General features: G+C 43.7%; 1 protein-coding gene across 4 annotated transcripts in view; it reads right to left on the bottom strand.

Moving 5' to 3' along the window:
- LOC108701254 (semaphorin-5B) overlaps positions 1-26,387 on the bottom strand; it is a 116,455-nt gene that overhangs the window by 3,557 nt on the left and 86,511 nt on the right. For 3 of the 4 annotated variants that reach the window (XM_041577360.1, XM_018235617.2, XM_041577359.1), the window contains 10 exons: positions 20,835-20,952; positions 19,696-19,871; positions 9,679-9,822; positions 4,914-5,061; positions 4,575-4,800; positions 4,140-4,361; positions 2,919-3,089; positions 1,670-1,819; positions 1,542-1,586; positions 191-396 (listed from right to left, as the gene is read on the bottom strand). In XM_041577360.1, coding sequence (XP_041433294.1) covers positions 191-396; positions 1,542-1,586; positions 1,670-1,819; positions 2,919-3,089; positions 4,140-4,361; positions 4,575-4,800; positions 4,914-5,061; positions 9,679-9,822; positions 19,696-19,871; positions 20,835-20,952 — 1,606 coding nt within the window. The remainder of the gene's footprint in view (positions 1-190; positions 397-1,541; positions 1,587-1,669; positions 1,820-2,918; positions 3,090-4,139; positions 4,362-4,574; positions 4,801-4,913; positions 5,062-9,678; positions 9,823-19,695; positions 19,872-20,834; positions 20,953-26,387) is intronic. The other variant, XM_018235618.2, reaches the window with a different exon arrangement.

The raw sequence follows: 26,387 nt of genomic DNA, 5'->3' as shown, positions 1-26,387 counted from the left end.
ATATATTGAGGGTAACTATTTACCAGCTGGAAGAGAAAATTATGTGAACTGGGACCCTTAAGGTGATAGTACCACTAGGTTCACTTCCTCTTACAATCTCTCCCCAAACTGGTACAACCCTCTGCTGAAGGCTTAACCTGATACCCTGTCCCCTATCTTGCACTTATTCCAAGCTCCTGTCCCTTCCCACCTTGAACTCCATAGGAGTGTACTTCTCATTTTTGGGTGTAGAGTTGCCCTTGTAATGCAGGTGGTTGGGGGTCGCTGGGTGAATGACGGTGGATTCCTGTGACTGGCGCTGGCACCGTTGGCAATAGATGTAGATCACAAAGGTCAGGAGGCTGGAGCCAAAGAAACAGGAGACTCCGGTAGCAATCAGGTGAATCAAGCTGAATCCTGTGGGGAATAAAAGGAAAATAATTGGGGGCTTGGACTAATGTACCAGGACAGGATGACAGATGCCAAATTCTTACACAAAAGATGATAAGTGCAGGTAGAAAGGGATCAGTAAACTGATCATTGCCTGGCACCTCAAGTCTTTTACTGTGGCTTGGTACAAATTCCCTCCCATAACTCTTCCAAGAGATGACAGGGGTCTTCTTTGAGGAAGCATAGGAAGAGGGTTCGGATATTATCCACAGGGCACAGCAATGGTGGATTTGACTTGAGGATAAAAACTGTAACCGCATAAGCTGCCCCTTATGCAGCTTCAGTATAGGCTGACAATCTATCTAGTTCCAAAGTAGGCTGAGCCTCTCTCAGTGTATTTCCTCAGTCTCACTGATTCCAGTGATGGAATTCTGGAATGTAATAACTTTGAGCATGCCTTCTGGAACGCTAATGCCACAGAACCTGCTGCAGGCTGTGATACTTTCTAGAGCAGCAGCAGGAGAGTCTAGAGATATATTATTACACAAGCAAAGACTTCAAATCACTATTCTTTGTGCAAGCACCTGCATGTCCCCCCCGTCTCAACTCCCTGCCCCCCACTCCCTGCCAGCCTGCAGAAATGTTACAGCCAAACCAGTAATTTATCTCCTGCCTACCAGAGGCACAGAGACTAAGCATATCTTGGCATTGCCCCAACCCCACGCTCTAATCCCCATACAGGCAGCATGATGTGCGCTTTGCTATTATAACCACACAGATAATGAGGAACAGATATCTGTTATATACAACTTGGGTCAGTTATGCAGGAGAAGAGTCACAGGGAGTCACAGGGGGTCAGCGAGGTAAGAGGGGAGTCACAGGGTCAGAGAGGGGAGTCACAGGGACTCAGTGAAAAAGAGTAGAGTCACTGGGTCAGTGAGGTAACAGGGGAGTCTCAGGAGGTCAGTGATGTAAGAGGAAGGGGATCAGCGAGATAAGTGGAGAGGAGGGTCAATGAGGTAAGAGGAGAGAGAGGGTCAGTGAGGTAAGAGGGGAGTAACAGGGGTCAGTGAGGTAAGTGGAGAGTAACATGGGGTCAGGGAGGTAAGTGTGGAGTCACAGTGGGTCAGGGAGGTAAGATGAGCGTTACAGCTGCAATAAAGGTGGGTTACCTCCACATTCGGTGTTCTCATTGATGCTAGAAGCTGGCAGGATGACTAAAAAAAGCAAGAGAAATGGTTAAACAGGCCAGGAGATAAACATTAACGGTCTCATTCTCAAGTCACTGCTACCTACAAACCTGGGATTTCATTGTAAATGCAATCACGGAATTGAGTGCTGTTCCCCAAACACTGGGAAGGCCCTGGGATGTGTATCTCACAATATCGATTCCGATACTGGGACCCATCCTCATGACACATGCTCCATTCTGACCATTCTGCCCAGCCACCTGTGGATGAGAAGCAGAACCCACAATGTCAGGATTTTCCCCTCAAATCCTTTTATTATGGGGCCTGTTTATTATAGGTGTAGTTTCTCAGCTCCCAGCAACCCATGGCAGCCTTTAGTAGCTCTGATATGAACAGTTACTTGTGTTTTATGTAAAATATTGGAAGATCCTCTCAAAAAGCTTAGATGCTGCTCCCAAAGTTAAAATGAGAACAAGTGTATATTCTGATTTTATAATAAATTGTTTAGTACTGCTGCTTTGGATGCCTGGCCCTCATTTAACTAGGAGACTGGGAGAGATAAGAGAGCTTGGCTGTGAAAGAAGGAACAAAACGGATACATATTATAACTCTGCAAACAAAACACTATGAGATGTGATATACTTAACACAGATCTATATTAGATGGTGTAATAATAAACCTGGATAATAAAATGGAAGGGGGAGTAATTGTTGGCCAATCTGGGCAGCAAGGGTGATATATACAGAGTGGCATTGGATAAGATGGCTGACGCAATGTTATGCTGTTTATTCAGTTAATTTTTGCTGCCTAAACCCTTTTCTAGCAGTGGAGCTTTTCTCCCCCTCTGTTTCATGCTCTAAATGCTCCCGTCACGTTGGGTGTAATTGAAATTTCTCTCCCGTGCATGAATTGCGGCTCAATTTAGCGCAGTTAGAAGGGATCCCAAGTGGCAGCAATTTGTGGCAACAAACACTCCTATTTTGCAGCCGCCATATATGCATATGTTTGGAAAATTTGGGGAGCTGGGGGGCGACGAAGGCGCCGGTTTCTGCGCTAAACAAACAGATTCACTCAGCAGACACAAAGCGAATGAATAATTAATAGGAAAAGCAGTTTCGCTCATACACAGATCTGTCTTTGTTTACTCACAGTCTGAGAGACAGTACTTAACCCAACTCCCAGCCCACTGTGCCAACTCCCTGTGACTCTCCCATAGAAATAAACCATAACCTGGGCTGTATTTAGGGATGGAGGGGCCCTAGCATAATGCATTGCATGAGGGCCAGGAAGCAGATTGGAATGCCCTGCTACCTTGCCATGATGGCCCAACATTAATGCTCTATTGGTGGTTAAAAGTACCTTCACAGGGGTAAGTATTGCACAGTGCCTCCTCAGTGTGTAGGCCTATACAGATGTCTCCTCCATTGGATGGTGGGGGGTTGGTGCATGTGCGAGTCCGTTGGTAATGGCCTCCTCCGCACGTGGCTGAGCACTGAGTCCATGGTGACCAGCAGGACCACAAGCCTTTCACTGAAACATAAAGAAAGATTATCAGGGGCAGAACATATAACGGGGTGGAACTTGCAGTGATCCCATAAAGCAGATGCAAAATATTGAGTGCTACATTGTTATTGTGTGTTTCACCCACACATTTTGATTGTGACTTCACTGCCGGGCACAGAGGGATGGGGATCCAAAGATCGGAACAAAATGTCAAACCTGATGCGTTTTGGCCTCTAAGTGGCAGCAGAGTTCAAGCAAAAGTCATGGGAATGAACGGGGCTCAGTATCAGCGCTGGAACCAGGAAGATATGAATATGATAAACTTTCCTACTGGAAGGCCCATGCAAAAGATTGCTCCAATGGGAATCATACCTGCCACCGAAAGGGCAGCCATCTTACTCTTATGTAACACAGAGAGACTAATGTGCATTCGGGGTATGTAAGGCTGCACTGCTGTTCAGTACTACAGTAACATGTATGTGTTTTCCCTGAATGGTTAAAGAACAGTAACACCAAAAAATTAAAGTGTTTTAAAGGAATGATAATATAATGTACTGTACTGGTAAAACTGGTGTATTTGCTTCAGAAACACAACTTTAGTTTATATAAACAAGCTGCTGTTAGGGTTGCCACCTTTTCCAGAAAAAAATACCGGCCTTCCTATATATTTATATTTTTCCCTATTAATAACATTGGGATCAACCATCATTTATACCCACCAGGCCGGTAAAATACCGGCCAGGTTGCAACCCTAGCTGCTGTGTAGCCATGGGGGCAGCCAGTCAAGCACAGGATTGACGTTGTGATGAATCCCATTGTATTCTACAGAGCTTATTTGCTGTGAATCCTATGCCTTTTCTCCTTTTTCAGCTTTGAATGGCTGCCCCCATGGCCACACAGCAGATTATAATAAAGTTTCTGAACCAAATACACCAGTTGTACTAGTGCAGCACAACAGTACATTACATGCTTATTACTTTAAAACACTTAAATTTGTTGGTGTTACTGTTCCTTTAATGAAAGAAGGAGGTGTATGGGATGGAGCAGACCTTTGGCACAGTAAAATGAGCTTCTAACCTGGGCAGGGCTGTGGGTTGCAGTCCTGATATTCCATGGCTGACCCCATACAGGAAAGGCCTCCATTACGAGGTTCTGGGTTGTTGCAGATTCTTTTCCTGGAGCGGAATCCTAGTTCACAATCCCGGGAGCAGGAAGACCAACTGCTCCATGGACTCCAACCCCCATTGATCATACGGCCTGGAGTATTACTGTTCCGCATCAAATCATCCACCAGAACTGCTGAGACAGAAATCACGAGTGGCTATTGGTATTTCAGACTCACTCTGCTGTAGCTACATCTCCCAGCATGCTTAGCTTGTGGGGAATATTGATAAGTTAAGCTAGCCAATGCATTTTTCAGCTATCCAGGGTGCTGATACATGCAGTGACTGTGGCAACCAAACCCCAAGTTACTAGTGTTGCTGACCCCTAGCAATTAGAACAAAAACTCACTGTCAGTCTCACAGGCTGTGGATCCATCATTGGGGCAGAACCGTGTCTCTGTCTTTTTCCTTCCAAATTGCAGGTTGTGGGGGTCAGCGAGCTGAGCACGGCAGGTGTAACGGAAACGCTGTTCCTGACGGGCTCCGCCCTGAGTTATGTTGACCGCCATCCATGGCGTCCATGGGGTATTTCTTCGCACTTCAGGGCAGGGCTCGGAGTTACATGTTCTGAATTCCTGAGTGAGGGAGAAGCAAAGATGCCAAGAATTAAAGGGCAAGTTTGCCTTTGAAGGAGAGCTATCTGCAGGGGATAGATAAAGGGCATGCAATGAGAAGTAGGGGTACATACCATGGCACAACCGGGGCAAGTGTTTCCATTCTCGCAGGATCGCTGTCTTGAGTGGGTCCCTCCTCCACAGTCTGAGCTGCATTTAGTCCAAGAGCCCCAGGAAGTCCAGAATATTGGTACTGGACATGGAATGTTCTCATTGCAGAACCTGTGGTGGTTACGGAATAAATAACACATCTAGAGCTGCAATGCCTTTAACTTAAGGTCCGCCGAACTACATTTCCCAGCATTCTGCTCAACAACGGAAAGTTCTGCAACCCATTCACTTGTGTTTACTATCCCTTTAATAAGCTAAGACTGGTGCCCCAGTGGGTCAGTTACAAAGGTACAAGTATGTGCATGTGATATAACATATGTATATACATAATCAGACTCCCTCCCCCCCCACATATTAATCAGGGCAGATAATATCAGGCACGTTCTCTTGCTGCAGCAGTTACACGATGATCTAAGGAGGGAACAGGTGCCGAGGGAGAAGCAAAAAATGCAGGGAATTAGTGCAATTAGCATAATATTGATGGAACTAAATGGCCTTTTCCTTCCTATCAGAACGTGAGCAAAAGGTCAGGCTGCTGCACACAAGCGCGGGGTTAAGTGCCCTGGAAATTTCTCATTAGGAACCCAAACGCGGAATCAGAGCAGAGTTAATTGTGTCCTTTAAGCAGAGACTGGAGCGCAGCAATGTTAGCGCATTAGCTCGGCACCCAACATAAATGCCAGTGATTTAATCAGACAGAGCTGAGTATGGGGGACTGGGAGAAGAATGTGGGGGGCATTATTTCTATATGGGAAGGGGCTTCAGCAGTAACACCATGTATGAGGGTAATTACACGCAGTGCAGGGAAAAGGGCAGATTTCTGTGATTCGCATTCAGCGCAGAGCCGGCCAGGCAGCAGCAGCCAATTTGCATTCAGATAAATAACTGACTTTTCCCTCCAAAACCAAAAACAGAATCAGTAAGTGCATGAATAAAATATGGACGTCAGGGTAACCTTTTCCTGTAACACCACTCCTGTATGGGGAACCAACTCCTATAAAGTGGTACACAGTCTCTACCACGCATATCTTTCTGTGCTGCCTGAGCACACTGAATGATTAATAATAGAATTGACTGGAGGGTGAGACCTTTCCAGATATGAGGGAACATTTCAGGGTGACAAACAGAATGATGGGAAGGGCACGCTGCTGCGACAGCCAATTATTTTCCATTTCTATATGACAGCCAGTTGTGCTTAACCATTCGCTTGCCTCTCGACAACATAATAATTCTGTATATATAATTCTTCTCTGATACAGAATATCTGTGCATGCGAGCAAGGAGGCAGCCTTGGCCTATTGCTTCTCATTCTGTTTAATAGTGTAAGATAGAAGGGTTTGTCTGTGTGCAGGTGTGTGCTATGGGTAGTAGCATAACTTCAAGAGACCAGGCCCTCTCTTCAAATGATTTTTTGTAGGTCCCTCTGCAGAAAATCCCAGATGGCCAGTAAGTTGAAGGTTGTTCTGACTCATGGGCCCCTTGTTTCCCTGGGTCCCCCTGTGACTGCAGGTTCTGCTCCCTCTATAGTTACGCCATTGCTTATGGGTGTTGGTAAAGTTCCATATGGAAAGGGGATGCTTGAGGAGCTGGAGGCAAAACTGACTCCTGGCGCAGAGGATTGGGCCTGTCAGGGAGGCTATTGACAACCATGAGAAAAGGAGGAAGATGGACAAGGACATGCAGGAAATGAAACATTGCTCCATATCTGTTTACAACAGTGATGAGAATGCAGCACCCTCCTCCAGGTACAGTGTCTCTCTGGGCCCAATCCCTCTCATTTCCAGAGCCCAGTGGCCCCTCTGGCTCCCCTTGGCTACTCCATGAGCTAAAGGCCATGTCACTGCTTCTAAAGCCACAGAAGTTGGTTTTCTCTGTGGATTAAATTGACAAGATCGATCCAAGGATGAAAGTTAAAGGCAGGAAAAAAACTGCAAAGCCAAGCAAACTTCATCATTTGAATTTACAGAGGAGGATTTTCCTACATTCCCAGCTCCTGCAAGGGCAGCAGATATTTTTAGATTACCTCCTATCCACTATGCTACAAGTGATTTCACAATAGAAAAAAATGCTCCCATGTTGCCAATTTCTTGAAAAAGTGATTTCAGACATTACCTCTGGTCAACTGATAATGGTATCTACTACTGCACTCAGTTGCTGTTTAAGCAAAAAGTACCATCTATAGTCTCATCATACCTTCTGGTGAAGTTCCAGGGACAGTGCTTTGTGACCAGTATTAGTAAGTGTAAAATCCGTAAATGCTAATTATTCAGGTATTATAAGCAAATTATTCACGTATTATAAGCCAAAAAGGAATGAAGTCACAGTCCCTCTTATTGGTCTCTTGAGGCCCAGCCTTACAGTAGAGTGGCAGTCCTTTTTAGGACTGATAAGGTGGCAGTCACATCATGGGTGATTGAAATAGAGATGGGTCATTGCATAGTCCTTGACGTCCTTCTGTATGAGCAATATTCCTCACCTGATTATTATTTATCTGAGTTAAATTTGGCAAGAAAAGACTTGTTTATCAAGATTATGCCCTTTCTTTTTAGAGCCTAGTTGGTAGTTTTTAGTTTTTAGTTTTGACTAGGCTCATGGACAGGAGAGCTGCCGGAGACCAACTGAACTCTGATACTGTCTTCCTCAATAGCATAGTTAGAGAGGCTGGTCTTGTTGATGTACACAGATCACACAGGGTTTACCTTTTATAGAAGTATATGGAGAAGTAGGATAGGTTCTTTGTTAAAGAAGACTTTGTAACTATACCACGTGAGGTGGTGGCTGTGGAGTTTTTAGACTACATTACTTTCAGACCCCAAAGAGAGATAAGGGCTTATGGCACATGGGCTTATTTTAAAACACTCTTTCAAGGATTTATTTCAGGCCCAAGAATATTTAATAATTGTCTGCAGCAAAAAGGCTGTGTGGTGGGAGATAATTAAAAGGAGGACAAATGGGGAAATTTTGAGCCCAAGCAAATGGCATCCAAATGATATCTAAATTTCCTATGTGCACTCAGGAACAAGCTTGACAGACTGGTGTCTGATGGGGGTGATTGTAGGGAGATCACCAGAGTTAAGGCTCTGATGAAGGAATAACATTATGACAGGTACTCTACCCTGATTCTGGAAAGGTATTGCAGGCCTTACCACTCGCCTGACCCTTACTAAAACTATATGGAAGCAGTTTCCTGTGAGTTTGTTTGTAGCTTGCAAATGAGGCCAGGTTCTTGATACTTTGGTTCCTGGCATCCTAGGAGCTGCTGAAAACTATTATGCTGGACTTCTGAAGGAGCAAAAGCTCAGCTTGGCTACGATGTCTTTGTTGCTGAATGAGACCCCAATTCAGCAAAATAATGACATTCCTTTTAATGATTTGGTGGATGAGAGTGAGACTGACAAAGTCCTGATTGCTACTGATCCTAATTTCATTCACCATTGGCCCTGGGAGATTGCACAGATGATATGTGTAGGACTCTCTTTATTTAATTCACCTTGTGTTCCCCCAATGATAAGGGATATCAACTTATAACTATGTTAATGGGAACCTGAAGAATAGGTGTGCCGATGACTGTGACTATCCATGGGAGGAGGGCTCTTGGAAGGTGGAGACCACAGACCACTTCCTGCTTCAGTGTCCCTTTAATATTGAAGTATACAAAACGTTTCTAATGAAATGGGCATCCCCTGCCTCTCTTATTTAAAATATCAGGAGTGAGCCTATGGAGCATAAGTGTGTCACCAGGGTTTTGAGTTAAACGCACCTTTTCTAGTTCAACTGTCAGTTTTTACACTTGAAGCGCACAGTGTCTGGTTCCTACTGGGCATAAAGTTCTCCCCTGTTCAGAGGTGGTGGATACCATACTGGGTGAAGAAGATTCGCTCTTTGGAGATGCAGGACGTTGGGCATCTTAATACATTTTAACGCACCTTGAAACCCATCTATTCCATAACCCTTTCTGATTGGTCTCTTTGGTGTACGGCTGATTGCTTTCACTCCCGTTAATTAATTTCCATTGGATTTTTATAGTTGTTTAAGGTGAGTAAGCTCCATCTGTCTTTAGGGAGTTAGCTTTGTAAATACGTGTATATGTATATTAATTTGTACAGTATATATGTGTGGAGTCATCTTATGAAGATATCTATCTGTATGCACAACAGCCTTTAAAAAACACTGATCTAGATTTTGTTCAAAGGTAGGTACAATGCTTATTACATGTTTATTGTAATAGAAAGTTTTGGTTTTTATTGATGCACATTTTAATATGCATTATATGAATGTTTTATATTAATGGAATTGTGTTTGTTTATATAGTGAATAAAGTACCCCCTCTTGTAAAATATAAGGATATTATAAGTTACCGAGAAGTTTTCATGACCATATAAAAACACGAGGCTGAAGGCCGAGTGTTTTTATACAGGTCATGGAACTCTGAGGTAACTTCTATTTATTATAATACACACGTTTCAGTGAGTCATGTGACAGAAATTACATCAGAACTCACCGTTTATAACTGATGACATCAGAACTTTTTACAAGATATTCATGGCTTTTGTGTATTATAAAATAATATCTGATTTTTAATTTAATTTATTTATTTTAAATTTATAACATTTTTAATTTTATTTATTTATTTTAAATTTATAACACTCTAATGGCAGCTTACACGGAGAGGGACAGGGAGTCTGCCACTCAAACATCTAGCCAATACAAGCATGCATCATTTTTTACCTTTCTTCCCGACTCTGCCCAACGCAGACTCTTCCTCCAAAGCGAGGGGCTGGGTTGCTGCATGTTCTTTGCCGAACTTGGAAACCAATGCCACAGGAAGTGCTGCACTGTGCCCACGTTGACCATGGTGTCCATCCCCCATTCCTGAGAGTCAAAGAGAGATCTTGTTACTACTTGATCACTTTTAATATATCTACCAAATTACCCAACTAAGAGGACATTTTGGTGGAATGTACTAAACACAATTCAGCAGGAACAATCCTGACAAGCTTGCTCATTGACTGATACCATAAAATTATGTCAGTACAGGTATAGGATCTGTTATTCGGAAACCCGTTATCCAGAAAGTGCCGAATAACAGAAAGGTCCTCTCCCATAGACTCTATTTTATCCAAATAATCCAAATTATCTGTAATAATAAAACAGTGCATTGTACTTGATCCAAAATAAGATATACTTAATCCTTATTGGAAGTAAAACCAACCTATTGGGTTTATTTAATGTTTCCATAATTTTCTTGTAGATATAAAGTATGAAGATTCAAATTATGGAAAGATCTGTTATCCAGAAAACCCCAGGTCCTGAGCATTCTGGTTAACAGGTCCCATACTGTATAGATATGCCCCTGCACTTTGCTCCTGCTGAATTCCCCTGCAGAATTCAACAGGAACAGACTCATGAGATTGCTCTTAGCCTGTATAAAGATACCATAAAACTCAGCAGGAACAGCCTCCTAAGTTTGCCTGTTGCCTGTACAGAAAGATACCATAAAACTATGACAATAAAGGTATGATCCGGTACTAAGCATAATTCAGCAGGAACAGCCCCCTAAGATTGCTTATTGCCTGTACAGAGAGATGTCTTAACAATCCAAGGTTTGCAGTAAGGGGTCAAAAACAGGTTCTATTTCCTACACTGAATTGCAGCAGCTGGAATTCTTACATTTGCTTTATCAAAGCAGTAAATCTACCTACCAAGCTGGGCAGGTTCACTTTGACCTTACTAATAATAAATGGGCTCCGCTGACATCATCTCTGGCTCCTGGGCTGCTGAAAGTTGCAGTTTTAGAAGAGCTGGAGAGATGCAGGTTGGGTGTCTCTGATGTATAGAGTAAAAATATCTACTGTTGCACTGTTATACATGGGGCCCTAACATAGTGAGGAGCACAAGCCTTGCACAAAGTAATACAATTGCCCCTCAGCTCATGGAACGTGGGTACAGTGAGCAAAAGGCAATGTTGCAAAACATCCTAAAATCAGAGAGAATTCATTCCCGGAGAGACAGACACAATTACCGCTTAATCCTGCAAATGAGCCAGTACAAAAGAGTTAAGAGCCAGCGCAGAGAATGATCAGAGCGACGGGCGGCGCAGGATCAAACAGCCCATCAAAGGCGAAAGAAAAGGACAGATTCGTATGTATAAAGGCTCGTAACAAGGGAATGGCTTATGTTCTGAATAATGCTGTTTCCTGGGGGAATGCAACATGGATCTCTGGGAACGACTGCCAATGAACTGAAAGGGATCAGCGAGGAGCATTTAAAGTGGAATTAGACCTTAAAATGTCATTTTTAAATGAATGGTGCAAAATAGGTCATTAGTTCCCCCCCCCACACACACACACGGATCAGAACTGCAAAAGGCTCACTGTCATTAGCGCACAAAGATAGCAACAGCACCACAACCTCGACCTTATCCTTGTGGCCTAAATGCAGCACAATCCACAAACAGAACTGTCGCCTGGCTTGACCCCTAAATGCTTTTATCTAGACCCCCTAAGGGACCCTGTTACAGACTGGGGAAACTAAAGAACCTTTTTTGTGACCCACCGTGTTTGTGTAGTTCTCTGATAAAGGGTTCTGAACAATATCTCAAGGGCGCCTGGCCCTTCTCCACCCATTTCAGCTTTCTAACACAATGCCAGTGAGCCTCCGGGTGTCCCAATTACATACACACACAGGAAGGATCTACTGGAACAATTATTTTATAATTATTCTTAATATTTAATTGAAACCTTTAAATTGGTTGCTAAATTCCCTGTAATTAATGCAGTCATTGCACAAGGGTCTGCCCAGGGGCTCCAGCACCGCAAACACATACACTACAATAAAGTCTTTCCTGGTGCCACATAGGTGGAATTCATTACTCTGTGTCCCAGGGTGTGTGGTGCTGATTTTTTCCACCAGAGGGCTTTAGGGCATCCTGTTGGGCAGTGGGCAATGAGCAACATCACACTGACAAGGATTTTTGCAAGTGGACTTTCAAGAGCTACTCAATAAATACAGCAGTTGCAGTCTGGGCAGTATTTTACTAAGATCAGAAGCCTAAGGGCTCTTACAGACAAGCGTTTTTACCTGCGCTCCCCTGCGTTCCGTTTTTCTGTATTCAGCCACAGGGGAGCACAGGAATAGACGCATTACATTTTTTCCAATGGGGCTGTACTCACACAGGCACGTGTAGGTGCCGAACGCAGGTTGAGACGCAGCATGCTGCATTTTTCCTGCGTTCGGTGCCTACACGAGCCTGTGTGAGTACAGCCCCATTGGAAAAAATGTAATGCGTCTATTCCTGCGCTCCCCTGCGGCTGAACACAGAAAAATGGAACGCAGGTAAAAACGCTCATCTGTAAGAGCCCTAAGGGAATAAGGATGGAAAAAATGGGCATTTTAGTTCTTTCATAAATACAGCCCTGTGTTTAAAAGGATGCATTTTCATTTTGTTACCGTCTCTTTAAACACTTCTACATTCTATTCAGATACCATTCTTGTGCCTCTGGGATAAGTCGCACATTATTTTATTCGGTGCCTGTTTGACACAATCACTGAGAAATCGCAATCAGCCCTTTCTGCAGATTGTTGAAAATTTGAATATTCTGCATAATTTTTTTTTTAAAAAAAAACCTCTCTGATTCCTGCTAAACTGATCTTTATTAATCATGATGCATGGAACGTCTCCCCTCTGGGTGCCTGACCCCATACGCACCGGCAGCTGCACATTGATAATAAGCCATTGCGTTAATCTGGCTAATTGTGCTGCAGCCTCATGGCTGTGTTGCAGCTTAAGCAGCGCCTGGGCTGGGGGTAGTGGGGCCCAGATATATTTCTTACTGCGGAGTCTGGGGCTTTAAATGTTATGAGTGCAGAATACATTTTTCACTGCTAATGGCAAGATGCAACATCTGGTAGATTAGCCATGTAGCCCTTTTAGAGCAAACAAATAGGGCCCTATATAGGGTTGCCACCTGGCCGGTATTTTACCGGCCAAACCGGTAACAAATTATGGTTGATACCAATGTTATTAATATGGAAAAAGATAAATATATAGGAAGGCTTGTATTTGTTTCCAGAAAAGGTGGCAACCCTAGCCCTATCTGTAAAGGTGCAATTAAACCCAGCAAAAAAGTGGCCACAAACGAATAGTGTTGCTTTTAAAGAGCTGCGTGTGTGTGTTTTCAGGCCACGAGAAAACCCAAGGGTCATTGGTAGGAACTTTCTGCAGCATATCTAGGAAGCAGCAAATTCCTATATACTTTTATTTTGTAGGGGTTTCTGTAGGTTATTTCTGTCCAAAGAAGAAGTGTTACATGTAGTGCAGCGTCTCTCCCTGTAGGAGGTTGTATTATGTACAGTGCCAGTTACTTCTGTTCTGATTGTTAGTTGTTTCCTCCTGTCATTGCAGAGTAACAATGCATAGCAATCAGTGAGTAACAATGGAAATAGAGGTCATACAGCTTTGTGGGACTGGGAGAAGCAGGTTGTGCAATTGAGAAAAGAGAATTGAGCAGCTGTGAGAGTAAATGGGTTTGAGTAGTTTGGGCAATGTTTAAAATACATGTACAGGCACCATCCCCCCATAGGTTTAAGAGGGGTTAAATGGAAGGAAAGGATTACGTTCATTTTACATAACTGTGCTGTGCAGACTTCTTTGCTGGCGAGGCCTTGGATAGACGGTGCTTGGAGGTGCTAGGCCAGAAATCAGGAAATAATAAGAAAGTGCTGATCCGCTGTAACCAAACCCATATGGACCTGAGATCTGGCTGGCAGGCTGCCCGTGTTTGCATTCCTCCAAGGGCCACGGCATTGCTGAGCTGGAAGAATTGGGAGGGTTGGAAGGGACCTCTGCACATAACAGAGCCCAGAAGCCTCTCAGGAAGTATAAACAATCACAAGTTTTAAAAGGTTTCTCCAATAAACTGATGCAGCAGCATATTCTAGATGGTAAGCTTTTGGGGACACAATGTGCCAATAGATTTTCAGTAGAAAAGTGTGAATTTAAAGGAAACCAAGCATGTTTCCTACTTGCATCAATTATGTCTCTTTTTACTAATTTCATTGCCTTCCTGTGGTTTATATTAAACAAATCTGATTATGTGACCAAATATTTTCCACCCACTTACCCATCATTCTGTTTGGTATAACTGAATCAGTAAAGGCAAACACACTTCTGGATATGAGGATCTCCTCCCTGGCATACACACATATCCCAAGTCCAATTTGCTCATTCCTTAGTTGACTGGGGGCTCTAACCCTTGCCACAGTTCTGTTCTTGAATTATGATTGGCTGGGCCATTGTAATCCCCGAGCCAATAACTATGCAGAATTTGGCCAAGGTTCTGGGAGAATTTGTATGCCCTGTACATTGTTACAGTGGGTCAGCATCATGCTGATGTTGGATGTTGTGCTTTGAGTTTAGCGTGTCGGGTTCCACAGATTTAAATGTTTTGTTATAAATGGAGGAAAATACTGCATTCCTGCCAAAACTATGTCATTTTCATTGCTCTGTTTATTTAAAGTATCACCGGTCCTGCGGGCACAACTTCCTACCAGAGCGGCACAACTTCCTGCCAGAGATGGAATAAAGCCAGTACTTAATTACCTTTCATAATCATCCCTTCTATCCCACACAAACTTATATAGAACTACACTCTTCTATTCCAGCTCACTATGCCAGCTCTTTGTTCATACATCAAGTATTTTAAAAGTTAAGTAATTTGGTTGGCTCTGCTTGAGCTCACCTTTCTTATACCTCAATTTCAGCCTCTACTGGCTGCAGATGCAGAGGGGTAAAGGCAAACAAAACCAACACTGAGCCTTTCAGGTTAGAGGATCACACTTAATGGCAAACAGTTTATTGAGATCTTTCCCTGAAATCCCTGCCATAAAGCAAAGCAGGACTGCTGTTATATTACCAGAAAGAAAGTAGACACTGTGAAGTGTAAACTGTAACACACAGGTTCCAACTTCAGCACTTTGCCACTGTTACACCAGAGGGTACATAATTCTAGTTTGTCATCAAAGGGGAATCTAAAATGTGTTTTTCGTGAATGCAAGAAGTATATTGGGACTCATTTATTAACATTGGGCAAATTTGTCCATAGACAGTTACCTATAACAACCAATCAGTGATTAGCTTTTTAAAGCCAGCTGCAAGTAGAACAATGAATGCAGCAATCTGATTGGTTACTGCCCATGGGCAAATTTGCCCAGTGTTGATAAATGGCCCCCAGTAAATCTAATCAATTTCTCAATACCCATTCATTCCTCATTCTCACTGGGTTTATAGTTATGTATAACTGTCATTGCCATTGTATGTCGCTGTCTGATTTTGCTCACCCCTCCCATAAAATCCTGCACTAGTGATGTTTTTTATGGACAATTCAAGAGCCAATGACGACATCACACTTTAATCTCAGCTTTCTTTGGCAGAAAAGGCGAATGACCCATAAAAAGCCGGATTCCCAGACCGTCACGGCAAACTAATTGTGTCCCATTGTTCCAGTGTCACATCACAGAGCTGATTCTCTTATAAAGAAGCGTCAGTCCCAGCCGCGCAACTCACAGGCAAATGGTCCCCGAGTTACTAAACAGAGTGAATGAGCGTTAATAAATGTCCTTCTGTTTTCCTTTGGTTTGTTATAATTGTGTGGTTTATTTTCCTATTAAATGGGTCACAGTGGGATGGGGGGGGGCGAGGGGGTTATCACTTATTAAAGAATATTCTAATGAGTTTCAGTGAGTCCGAGATTTCTGGAATTCCCACGGGGTCTTATTGTTCTTTGATGACAACAAACACAGAGGAACTGATGGGGAAATTGTTTTTTTTTTACAAAACGGAGGCTTTTTTATTTCCCATCAAAACGATGGACGGAACAGAGTAAACGAATGCCCCCCCCCATACAGTGTGTCATATTGTGTCACTCGGGAAAACATGATGCACTCTATTACTGTTGGAGTGTTGTGTACTTTGAATACTTGAACATGGGATAGTATTCCATGGTACTCATGTGACTGTCTGTACTTCCTTTGCATGGGGAAGTGTATTTCCTCACATCAGTATGACTTTCTCTACTTCCTTCGCACGGGGGGGTGTATTTCCTCATACTTATGCAATTGTTTCTACTTCCATTGCATGGGAGCAGATATTTCCTGGTACTTATGCAATTGTCTTTAATTCTATTGCATGGGGGAGTGTATTTTCTGGTGCTCATGCAATTGCCTCTACTTCCATTGCATGGGGGAATGTATTTCCTGGTATCAGTGAGACTGTCTCTACTGCCTTTGCATGGGTTTGCATATTTTCTGGTACTCAAGCGATTGTCTTTACTTCCATTTAATGGGGGAGTGCATTTCCTGCTACTAATGCTATTGTCTGTACTTCCATTGCTTCCATGGGATGTGTATTCACTTTCTGATTCTCTCTCCTCTCTCTCTCAGCCTTATGTTTCATGCCCTTTGGCAATTACATTTCTCACGTTACTGACTGGCACCCACTTCCTGCACCCAGCAATTCTCCAAAGGCAATGAATGGCTCCCCAGTCTGAGAGTATTGCAGTGAGAGTATTGCAACAGGAAATAATCATTATAGATATTGAATTATTGATATTAGTACTTTTTTTTAATTAAAAAATAAATAAATAAATACATAAAAAAAAAAAAAAAAAAAATAAAAAAAAAAATATATATATATTAGTGAATTCATATTAAACTTAAATAAAAACAGAAATAACCTTTCCCTCTCCCATGATAATCAGGGTGAGAGGACTGTGATTGCCCTGGATATAGCCAAGGCGTTTGACACTGTTGAGTGGCCGTATCTCTGGCAATTGCTGAAAAAATATGGGTTTGGCCCAAACTACATCAATATGGTCAAATTACTGTATAATGCTCCTACTGCCTCTATTAAAACCAGTAATACGACTACCCCTTCCTTCCGTCTCCACCGAGGTACCAGACAGGGCTGTCCACTCTCCCCTTTGCTGTTTGCATTAGCCATCGAGCCACTGGCCTACCTCATCAGATCTCATGATAATATCACGGGGTTTGTACTGGGTAATAGAGAGGAACGTATTCAGTTGTATGCAGATGATACCCTCTTATACCTGGGGGATAGACGTGATTCTTTGACTAATGTCCTTAAGGTCTTAGCAGACTTTGGTGATGTCTCTGGACTGGTTATAAATCAATCCAAATCCACTGCCCTTATGCTAGACCCGCTTGCGGAGGATGAAGACATGTCTACCTTTCCTCTTAAGATAGTCTCGGAATTTACTTACCTGGGAGTCAAGGTTACAGCCCTCCCCCAGCAATATTTGAATCTGAACTTGGACCCGTTGAACGATTGGATGTCCCAAAAACTTAAGTCATGGGCCAACTTACCGGTTGGACCCACGGGGCGGGTGCATCTTATCAAAATGATTATCTTACCCAAGCTGCTCTATGTGCTACAACAGGCCCCCATATGGATTCCGAAATCTTATTTTCTTAAAATGCATGCTGTCTTTAGGCAACTGGTGTGGGCTCACTCCAGGCCACGACTGAAACTTGAAACATTAATGTGTGCTAAAAACAAAGCTGGCTTAGCCCTCCCAGATATGTTTTTATATTATTTGGCCATCCAAAGAAAACTGTAGCACACCGATCAAACTTGTCTTGTGAAGAAAAGTGTTTTTATTGGCTCACGGCAGACATAAAGTTTGGCTTATATTATTTGGCTGCACAACTGTCCCATCTCGCTACCTGGGTGGAAGGTTCGCATCATAGAGTGCTGCACTCGCTTTGGGCTCAGTTGACAGGCTTTCCTGATAACCCAATAAGTTGGATCCTAGGAAATTCTGTCACTAAATCTCAGGCATTGCTCTCCCCTCCCATCGGATCCCTACGTAGGGTGTGGAAAATGGCAAACACTCTTCTTAATTCTCCTGCCACTGACCCACTTACACCGTTATGGAACAACCGTGATTACCCCCTCCTATTAAAACTAGGCCCGATGAGTCTCTGGTCAGACCGTGGCGTGCATACATTAGGTGATGTGTGGCTTGATGGCAAACTAATTTCTTTTGTGCAATTAAAGGACCAATTTCAGGTCCCACATACCCAATGGCTGACCTTTCACAAGCTCAGCCGTGCTCTCAATGCCACACACAAACTCCATGACTTATCGCTGTCCACACATCCCCTTTTGCTGTACATTAAGAGAGGGCATACGAAAGGTCTGGTCACAGTGCTATATGCTAAGTTGCTACAAGAAGTACACAAAAACAACCTAGATGGGCTACGGTCAAAATGGGAGGTAGATGTGGGCACCATCATGGATGAGGAGTGGCAGGAAGCGCAGGAATCCCCTCAGTTAGTATCCCCCAATCATCGATTACGGCTAATTCAACTGTATATTCTCCATAGGGCTTACTACACCCCTGTCAGACTTCATTAGTGCCAGCACCCCGGATGTTTGCACTAGATGTGCTTTGGAAAAGGGGACTTTGCTACACATGCTGTGGAGCTGTACTAAGCTCTCTACATTCTGGAGGAAAATTCTCGACACATTAGATGCGGTGCTCCAGGTGACCATTATCAGGTCGCCAAAGGTGTGCATCCTGGCCATAATTCAAGACTTAAAGCTAACTCGTCATCAGTCGTTTTTCCTTCTTGAGGCCTTACTACTAGCTAAACGGTTAATTACTCAGAATTGGAGAGCGCTTGCTCCTCCTACATTCTCTTCCTGGAAAGCAATAATGCAGGATACCTGTAACACTGAATGCTTAATGTACCTAAAAAGGGGAGTCCCCATCAAATTTCAAAAAATTTGGGGGCCCTGGACCGACCTTTACCCCCAGCACCCAAGACAACTTCTAGCAGTTTAATCTGTCAGGTTTCAGGGAAGGTGACAGTTGTATTAATACAGATGTGAACTGTTGTGCCTAGTAGTGATGGCGGCACGTTATACTTTCTGCAATGTTTTTTGTCTATGACATGTAACTTGTGACACATTGTTCTTCCTTGTTTTGACTTTATTTTGTAAACTGCTATTTTTATGCACTCAATAAACTACCCGAATTTAAAAAAAATAAAAATAAAAACAGAAATATTGGGTCTAACATGTTAGTAGCTGAAGCAGATGCAGAAGCAATAAATGAAAATCTCACAGTGCCAAAAATGGAAGAGCCGGCAAGCAATGCACAGTTGTACTACAGATTGCTTCCCCTTTAATAAAAAAAATAAAATAAAAAACAAGTTCCCAAAGAGCCGACACTGTTATTAGTGACTTGTAATTATGAAACCAAAATATAGCTTCCCTTGCCCCTGCCGGTTCCTCTGCTCTCTACAGGTAAATTAACTGTCAATCAAAGTTGCTAATAATTTCTCCCATTTAACCGTGCATGTCACTCCTTCCTTGCTTTCCTCAGGCATTGACTATAGGAGAAGCAGTTCAGATAGGCAGAAGTGTTCAATCTGTGGAAGATGTCCTTAGTATATATATGTACAGTAATTAAAGGCTAACTATGGCACTCAGAATTTACATTCCTTGTACTTATATTCCTGTACAACAACCCAGTGCAGGCCATGTGATGATGTGTAGGATACTCACATACACATCATATGTGTATGCAAGAAAGGAGAGAGAACTCCCTGGAAAGGGCCCCAAAATGCAATTAAGAAGATACCTCTGGAATGCCAGTAATCCACAACCCCCAATTAGGTAACATTGCTGCCCACCTTATAAGGTTCATTAAGGTAACTTACCTTGAACAGTTGGCGATCTCTATCCGTGTCCCGTCGCAGTCCCTACCCCCACAGCGAGGCAGAGGGTTGTCACATACTCTGGAACGGCACAAGCATGACGAATCCCCATCGGAGTGTTGGCACGGTAGCCAGGATGACCACATGCCCAGTCCACCATGAACAGTCAGGTTCCTGATCTACAAAAGGAAAGTGACACTGTCAGGCATTATCCACGGGCAGACCCAGTCCATTTGGCTTAGGACCACCATCAATGATGCTGTATACTACCTAGTTGGGAGTTTTTGGCCCCATGGTCACCTGGGTCTGCCGGATTTACATAGCAGATGCCCCTAGTCCTGCTGCCATTCATCGCCCCCCCCCCCCTTCCCCTCCCCTTCCTTTGTGTACATGTGCACATTTTCTGCATCAGGTTCAGAGTACTGGGGATTGGTGCACAATTTTAAAAGCTATTATATCTATTGTGAATCCCCAGTGCTTCCGCACCAATGTGAGTGTGGTTGGGCAGCATGCCGCCCCCCTAAATTTCTGTCGCCTCGGCCCGGGCCTTTGTGGTCCTTCCACAAACCTGGGCCTGGTCCTTTGGGTGGTGGGCCCTGCCAACAAGTAAAATAGAACTCCAATAAAAAAAATAGCCCTTGCATTTAAACCCACAACCCAGGTTTGCCCTGGCTACACCCTAATTATGCAAAAACCACACCCATGTCCCACCATGGTATAACTTTTCATCTTGGGGCCTCCCTCTGCTTTGGGGACCCTGACAGCAGTACCCCATGTGCCCCCTGATGGTGGTCCGATTCAGCCAAAAACTACAAAAGGTTTGGCCCAGTAAAAAACCAAATCAGAACTCTAACTTGGCTTTAAGGATTCAGCCAATGTGTGTGACCAGACTATCCTTAACATAGTTTGTCACTTTATAATTTACATGTTGGTTGAACGTTATCAAAACACGTTGTGTGCTGACTCCAACTGTATATTTGGGTACTGCACTGTATTCTATTATTTTTGTGCTTCTTTGTAGCAAATATTGCTTATCCATAACATAGGGCTGGTGAAGCGCATCCCACAGCGACTCTATACAACTAAATTTACACTTAACATGTACGGCACTCCCCACCTCAACGAGGTTAGTGGTTACTCACAGGACACTCTGTGATGTTCTGGGCCCAAAGGCTCATGTTGGAACTGTCCTCCAAAGTGGTGCAGCGCTTTTTCTTACTGTCCCAGCCGCAGTATGGGTCCCGGGCCCCTAGACAGGTCCTGCACACAGAGAGAAAGAGGAAGGGTGATTGTTACAATTGTAAATAGAAAGGTAAAATACACGTGGCAGAATATTTTGCAGTTGCCCTAGCAAATATTTATTTTATTGACAATCACCCCCATTTGTGCAGTTATAGTAATGTAATGACTGAAGTTTAAGCTATTACAGCTGGCTGAGCATGCTGGGAGCTATAGTTCCATAAGCTGGAACACTATGACATAACCCCCCCATCAGTTACATTTTCCCTTTGTCACTGAGGAGCAATCTAGAGATGCCTGTAAGACAATGATACTCTATCCCACTATGAGCTGTGGAACTGGACTTTTCAAAGGGAACGGCAGATGAAAAGCTGATGGTAACACAAGGGCGCTACACAAACCGGCACACAGGGCCACTTCATCCCAGGCTTTGTGGCCCCTGAGAGAAAGTTAAAGGGCAAACGGCGTATAAACACAAGCGCTCGCCCCTATAAATAGGATTATTGAGCGATTTCTCTCTGTGTTTTGCCAGTGATACCCGGGGCCCTGTGCTGGAGACTTATCAGGCCAAATGTTACACAAAGCTTTCTCTGTGGCCCCTGTCTCTCTGTCTGTCTGCACAGTCTTCCCACTCAGGAGATGCAAGGGCCCCGGCTCACAGGGGATAGTGAGAGAACAGAGGACAAAGGGCCCTTTCAGCTCCAAACACTAGGGAAGCTGCAACGGGATATGATCTGTGCCTTCCAGGGGGGGAAGTTGTCCAAATAAACCTCTGAACCCCCCCCCAATCTTAGCTGCCTTAACCCTTTCGATTCAACTGCACTTAACTCCCTCCCTGCCAGCTCCTTCAGATCTCATACACTCGTACATTATTCTGTCTCCATAATGCTACAATTTTACTGTATCACTTTTTGGTACCTGTGGAGCTGCGTGACTAATATGTTGGTGGGTTTCGCCACTTATTCAGTTATACCATGAGACACATGAGTCTGTTCATACAAACTGTTCAAGTAGAGTGTTAGGCACACTGGGTGTTTTTGGATGGGGGAGAATTTTGGTACCACATAACAACAAAATGCCCAAATCTGGATAGAGATTCAAAATAGTTCCTGGCATTCAAAGTACACAGAGGCCCAAACAGCCCCACCAATATGCTAAATATTGTCTTTCCAATTCCATGTCATTTTACAGCAGCCCCTCTGGTATTTGCCAGACACAGTGTAGGAAGCAGAGTGCACATGCGCAAACAACCAATGGGAGCAGTGACTGGATTGTTATTAGTGTGGAATCAGATGCTAGTTAACGTGTGCAAGGGTTTATACATTGTCGATCCGGGTTCCAGGCCGATGAAAAATCCATGTGTTCTCACAGTAACATGCCATTAACATGGCGTTGTGCTGCCCAACATACAGGCTGAGCTAAGTATCTCCAACTTTTTTAATTATGGCCCCAGACTATCACAAATATTTTGAGGAAGTTACTATAATTAACATACATATTAGGAATACCCAACCGCTCTTGCTGAAACCCAGAACCCCACTAATGGCTGATAGCTTTGGTTACACAGGCAGTGAGAGACAAATACACAGACAGCATATACAGACAGTAAGCTAGACAGACTGAGAGAGAGACAGACGGAAAGACAGGGGTTACTATGTATCAGACAGTGATAGAGATAGACAGTGAGAAACAAATACACAGAAAATTGGAGAGACATGTAAAGACAGCGAAAGACAGATGTACAGCAAGAGACATATACAGACAGTGAGAGATATCTAGAGAGACAGAAAGAGACAGACTATGCATCAGACAGTGAAAGAGATAGACAGTGAGAGACAGATACACAGAAAATGAGAAACACGTACAATGGAAAACCGAAACTGGTTGGGGTGAGAAGGGCTGAAAGGAGCCAAAAAGCCCTTCACAAACAATTACATGCAAAGTGAAATCAGACGGTATTTACTTGTCTCATGCCATATACACATGTACAGTCAGTGAGAGACAGATATATACGGAATGTGAGAGGCAGATAGACAGTGAGCAGGGGCATAACTACAGAGGAAGCAGACCCCTCGGCTGCAGGGGGGCCCAGGAGGAATAGGGGCCCCATGAGGCTCTAATTCATATACAATTCCAATAGATATTAATAAAACTGCTCAACCTCTAGACATATTGGGGGCCTGAAAAATTATTTTCTGTGGGGCCCAGTAATATCTAGTGACGCGACTGACTGATAGCAAGACAGAGAGAGACAGACCGATAGACATGGGTATACTATGTATACACAGACAGCGACAGGCAGTTAGAGAGTAAGTGAGAGATACACAGACAATGAGAGACAGCTATACAGACAGTGAGAGACGATACACAGGCAAACTGTGAGAGAGGGAGTCAGTCAGTGGTAGAAGTTACTATGTATAAGACAGAATGCTATATTGCCGAGGGAGAGGGAATTTGCTATTTCAGCTGCTGATACAAAAGGAAAGGACAGAACCAGTCTGCACACAATCAAAGGCCATAATTTCCCATCAATCTCTACCAGAAAGAACTGTCCTACCGACTCAGCCCTTCCCAAGTGCAGCGGCTGCTGCCAGAGAGACATGGGCAGTAAAACAAAGAGCCGGGCACCCTTCTGCGCTCGTAAACACACAACTCAATCAGCCCGCGTGGCCCTGTCAGTGGTGCCATTACCCAGGGTGACAGATCGGAGCAGAAGGCACTCACTTAACTGCTCGTCATCATTTCTTACTTCCCTGCTGCCTCAGGAAACAGGGAGAAATGGCATGACGCTGCCATAGATAATGTAAGATAACGGTGCCATCCCCAAGGTTACTTGTTTAACTTCGTCCCACCAGCAGCGCGCATTGTGCCAATACTCCCTGCTGCAGAGCGGGCACAGAATTCGACCATGAAATCTGATCACGTACAGCTTAATTCTCTGTATTTATGTTATGATCTCGGGCTGTCCTCTTTCTCATGGCCTATCAAATGGGTTGGAGCCCAGACACAGAGTTCCAATTCCCTATATTTATTGCACGTGGGTTGCTCTCTTCCCAGTGGTCAAAACTTTGTCCTTGACCATTGGGAAGAGAGCAGCTCTCTATGGGCCATGGCAAACAGTAACAGTTAGATGAAAAAGTTTTGACCACTAGAGGGAACTCTTGCACCATCAAACGGCTCCCCAGTCATGTAGTATTCAGTGCACTTGAAAATACCCCAGCCTGACCACTGAAAAGAGAGCAGTCCACTCATAGGAAGAACAGAGTCCATGGACTTACCCATCAAAACTAAGGTACTCTTTCCTGTAGGATGTAGGAAGCAGCTTAAAGTAGTTTTTTGTTTACTCTGCTTTAGATAAGCGTTCCTTCCAACTTCATTCATAGTTGCAAGCAGGAATGGGCTGGCTGTAATCACCTATATGTTTCACATACAGTAAAGGGGATTGTGGTGCACTTCCCAAATGCAGGAAAATAGTCATGTGACATCTATAACATACATTAAAAGACTACAACATTTCCTGGGAGAATTATGGCCACTGTAATTATTGGATAAAAAGAGACATAACACATGGGGCCTAATGTGGGCATGTGCCTGCCTTTGGTCCTGCAGCCAGTGTGCATTCCAGATAATCCCTATGTTGATATTATCTGTGCCCAGTTATATCTACCCAGGAGTGCACACTGAGACCTGAACGGCTTTGATAAATCAACTCGGTACCTACAGGCTCGACGCTAAGAGGATTATGTTCAAGACCAGGAAGCCAGGAACTTGCATGCAAAGCTGGGGCCCGTAATGGTGCCAATGGATTTCAGATCCCAGTACACGTTCTACAAAGCCAAAAACCTTGTTGGATTAAAGGAAAATAACCTTTGCCGCTGGTGTATCGGAATTCAAGCAACTTCACGGCCCCACCTGGTTCCTGGAGCAGCTACAGGGGCATTCCTGATAAAGCCAGTGCATTTTATACCAGACTCCAAGCCAATAATCCTGCAATTGAGATTCAGGAAGCACACTGTGGCCTTTTTTGACATAAGAACAGCTCCCATCAGTACTTGGCAGCTTCAAACTGGGATTTAAAACATGCCCTGGCATTTTGAAGACACAGGGGATTAAACAGCACCCCCACAGGTCCCCCAGAATTAGTGATTGTCTATGGCATCTTACAGCACTCCCCTTTTGACATGTGCCAGTGCCAGTCTGGGTCTGGAACCTGGGCACCTGGGGTGTGCAGGGTCCACTGTGGCTGCCACCTCAAGGGCCCATGAAACAGCAGCAAGCTCCTCCACACCGCAAACCCAGCACCACTTTTTCCGTTTTTTCCCAATTATGGCCACAATCGATTGGAGGGATGGCATCACCCACAGTTAGTACATATTGTTTTTGGTATCCGCACCTCATAACAAATCACCATTGCTATTAACAAGCTCAGTAGTTATGGATGTGCCAACATCTCCATACATAACAATTTGTTTCAAAATATCCAAAAAGAAAGGAACCTCCAGAGGTTTGTAAAAACAAAATAAATTGTGTGGGAAAAAGGAAAAAACACAAAACTGGAAAACTAATCGATTCAATTCATGTGTGGAATTTATTGATACATTTCATTTGATAAGAAAAACTTCTAGTTGTGATCAATAAATTAATTATAACAATGTATTGAAAAATTAATAAATATAAAGTGCTTATAATGACTAAAGTGCCAAATATCTTACAGGCGGTGTATTGGTGTATGGGTCCATCTGCCAGTCAATCCCAGCCCTCACTGCTGCCAGATATGTTCCCTGTGTTTGTGTTGGGCACGTTGGCTGCAGGATTCTGAATAGCTGTAACTGTTGTGACTTCAAATGCATTTCCCCCACAGGGGCAGAATATCAAACTCCTCCAAAGAACTGTGTCACTCATCAACAAAGGATAATAAATTGGTTTATTGTACAATTAGAGACAATTCCTCCCCCCTCCCCAACCTATGCCTAAGGGCATGCCTGGCACTCTCTCCTTCCCTTCACCCTAAGGAAGATTTAATTAAACTGCGCAAGAATGAAACTCCCAATAATGAGATAAAATCATCAGGGTGGAAATCAGACTATAAGGCAGGAAGAGCTTTTGGCTGAGAGTCCAACTAATTCCAAAGAAAGTTGGGGGGGGACCAACAAAGGATAAAACATCAGGAGCTGAGCAGCATCTCCCCAGTCCCTCGCTGTGGGGGATATTAGTTTGATCAGCCTCCTGTCCTTCTACTCATACCCCAGGCAGCTGACATTGATCATTACCCATGGAAAAATGACAACAATAGGTCGGATCTGAACAGAATTTTGCATGGGGACAGAAAAGACTTCAGTGCCCAAACAAGCAGAGTCAGAATGGCAGCTCCACCATGGTCATAAAAACATGCAGGTTCCATAATTAGCAAAACCATATCTATATATTTCCTGCTAAACTGAACGGCCTATAGGAAT

This window comes from Xenopus laevis, chromosome 9_10L (genome assembly GCF_017654675.1).
Source record: "Xenopus laevis strain J_2021 chromosome 9_10L, Xenopus_laevis_v10.1, whole genome shotgun sequence".
In the NCBI taxonomy this organism is placed as follows: Eukaryota; Metazoa; Chordata; class Amphibia; order Anura; family Pipidae; genus Xenopus; species Xenopus laevis.
The sequence above is the reverse complement of the archived record's forward strand: the minus strand, read 5'-3'. Positions and strand labels throughout refer to the sequence as shown.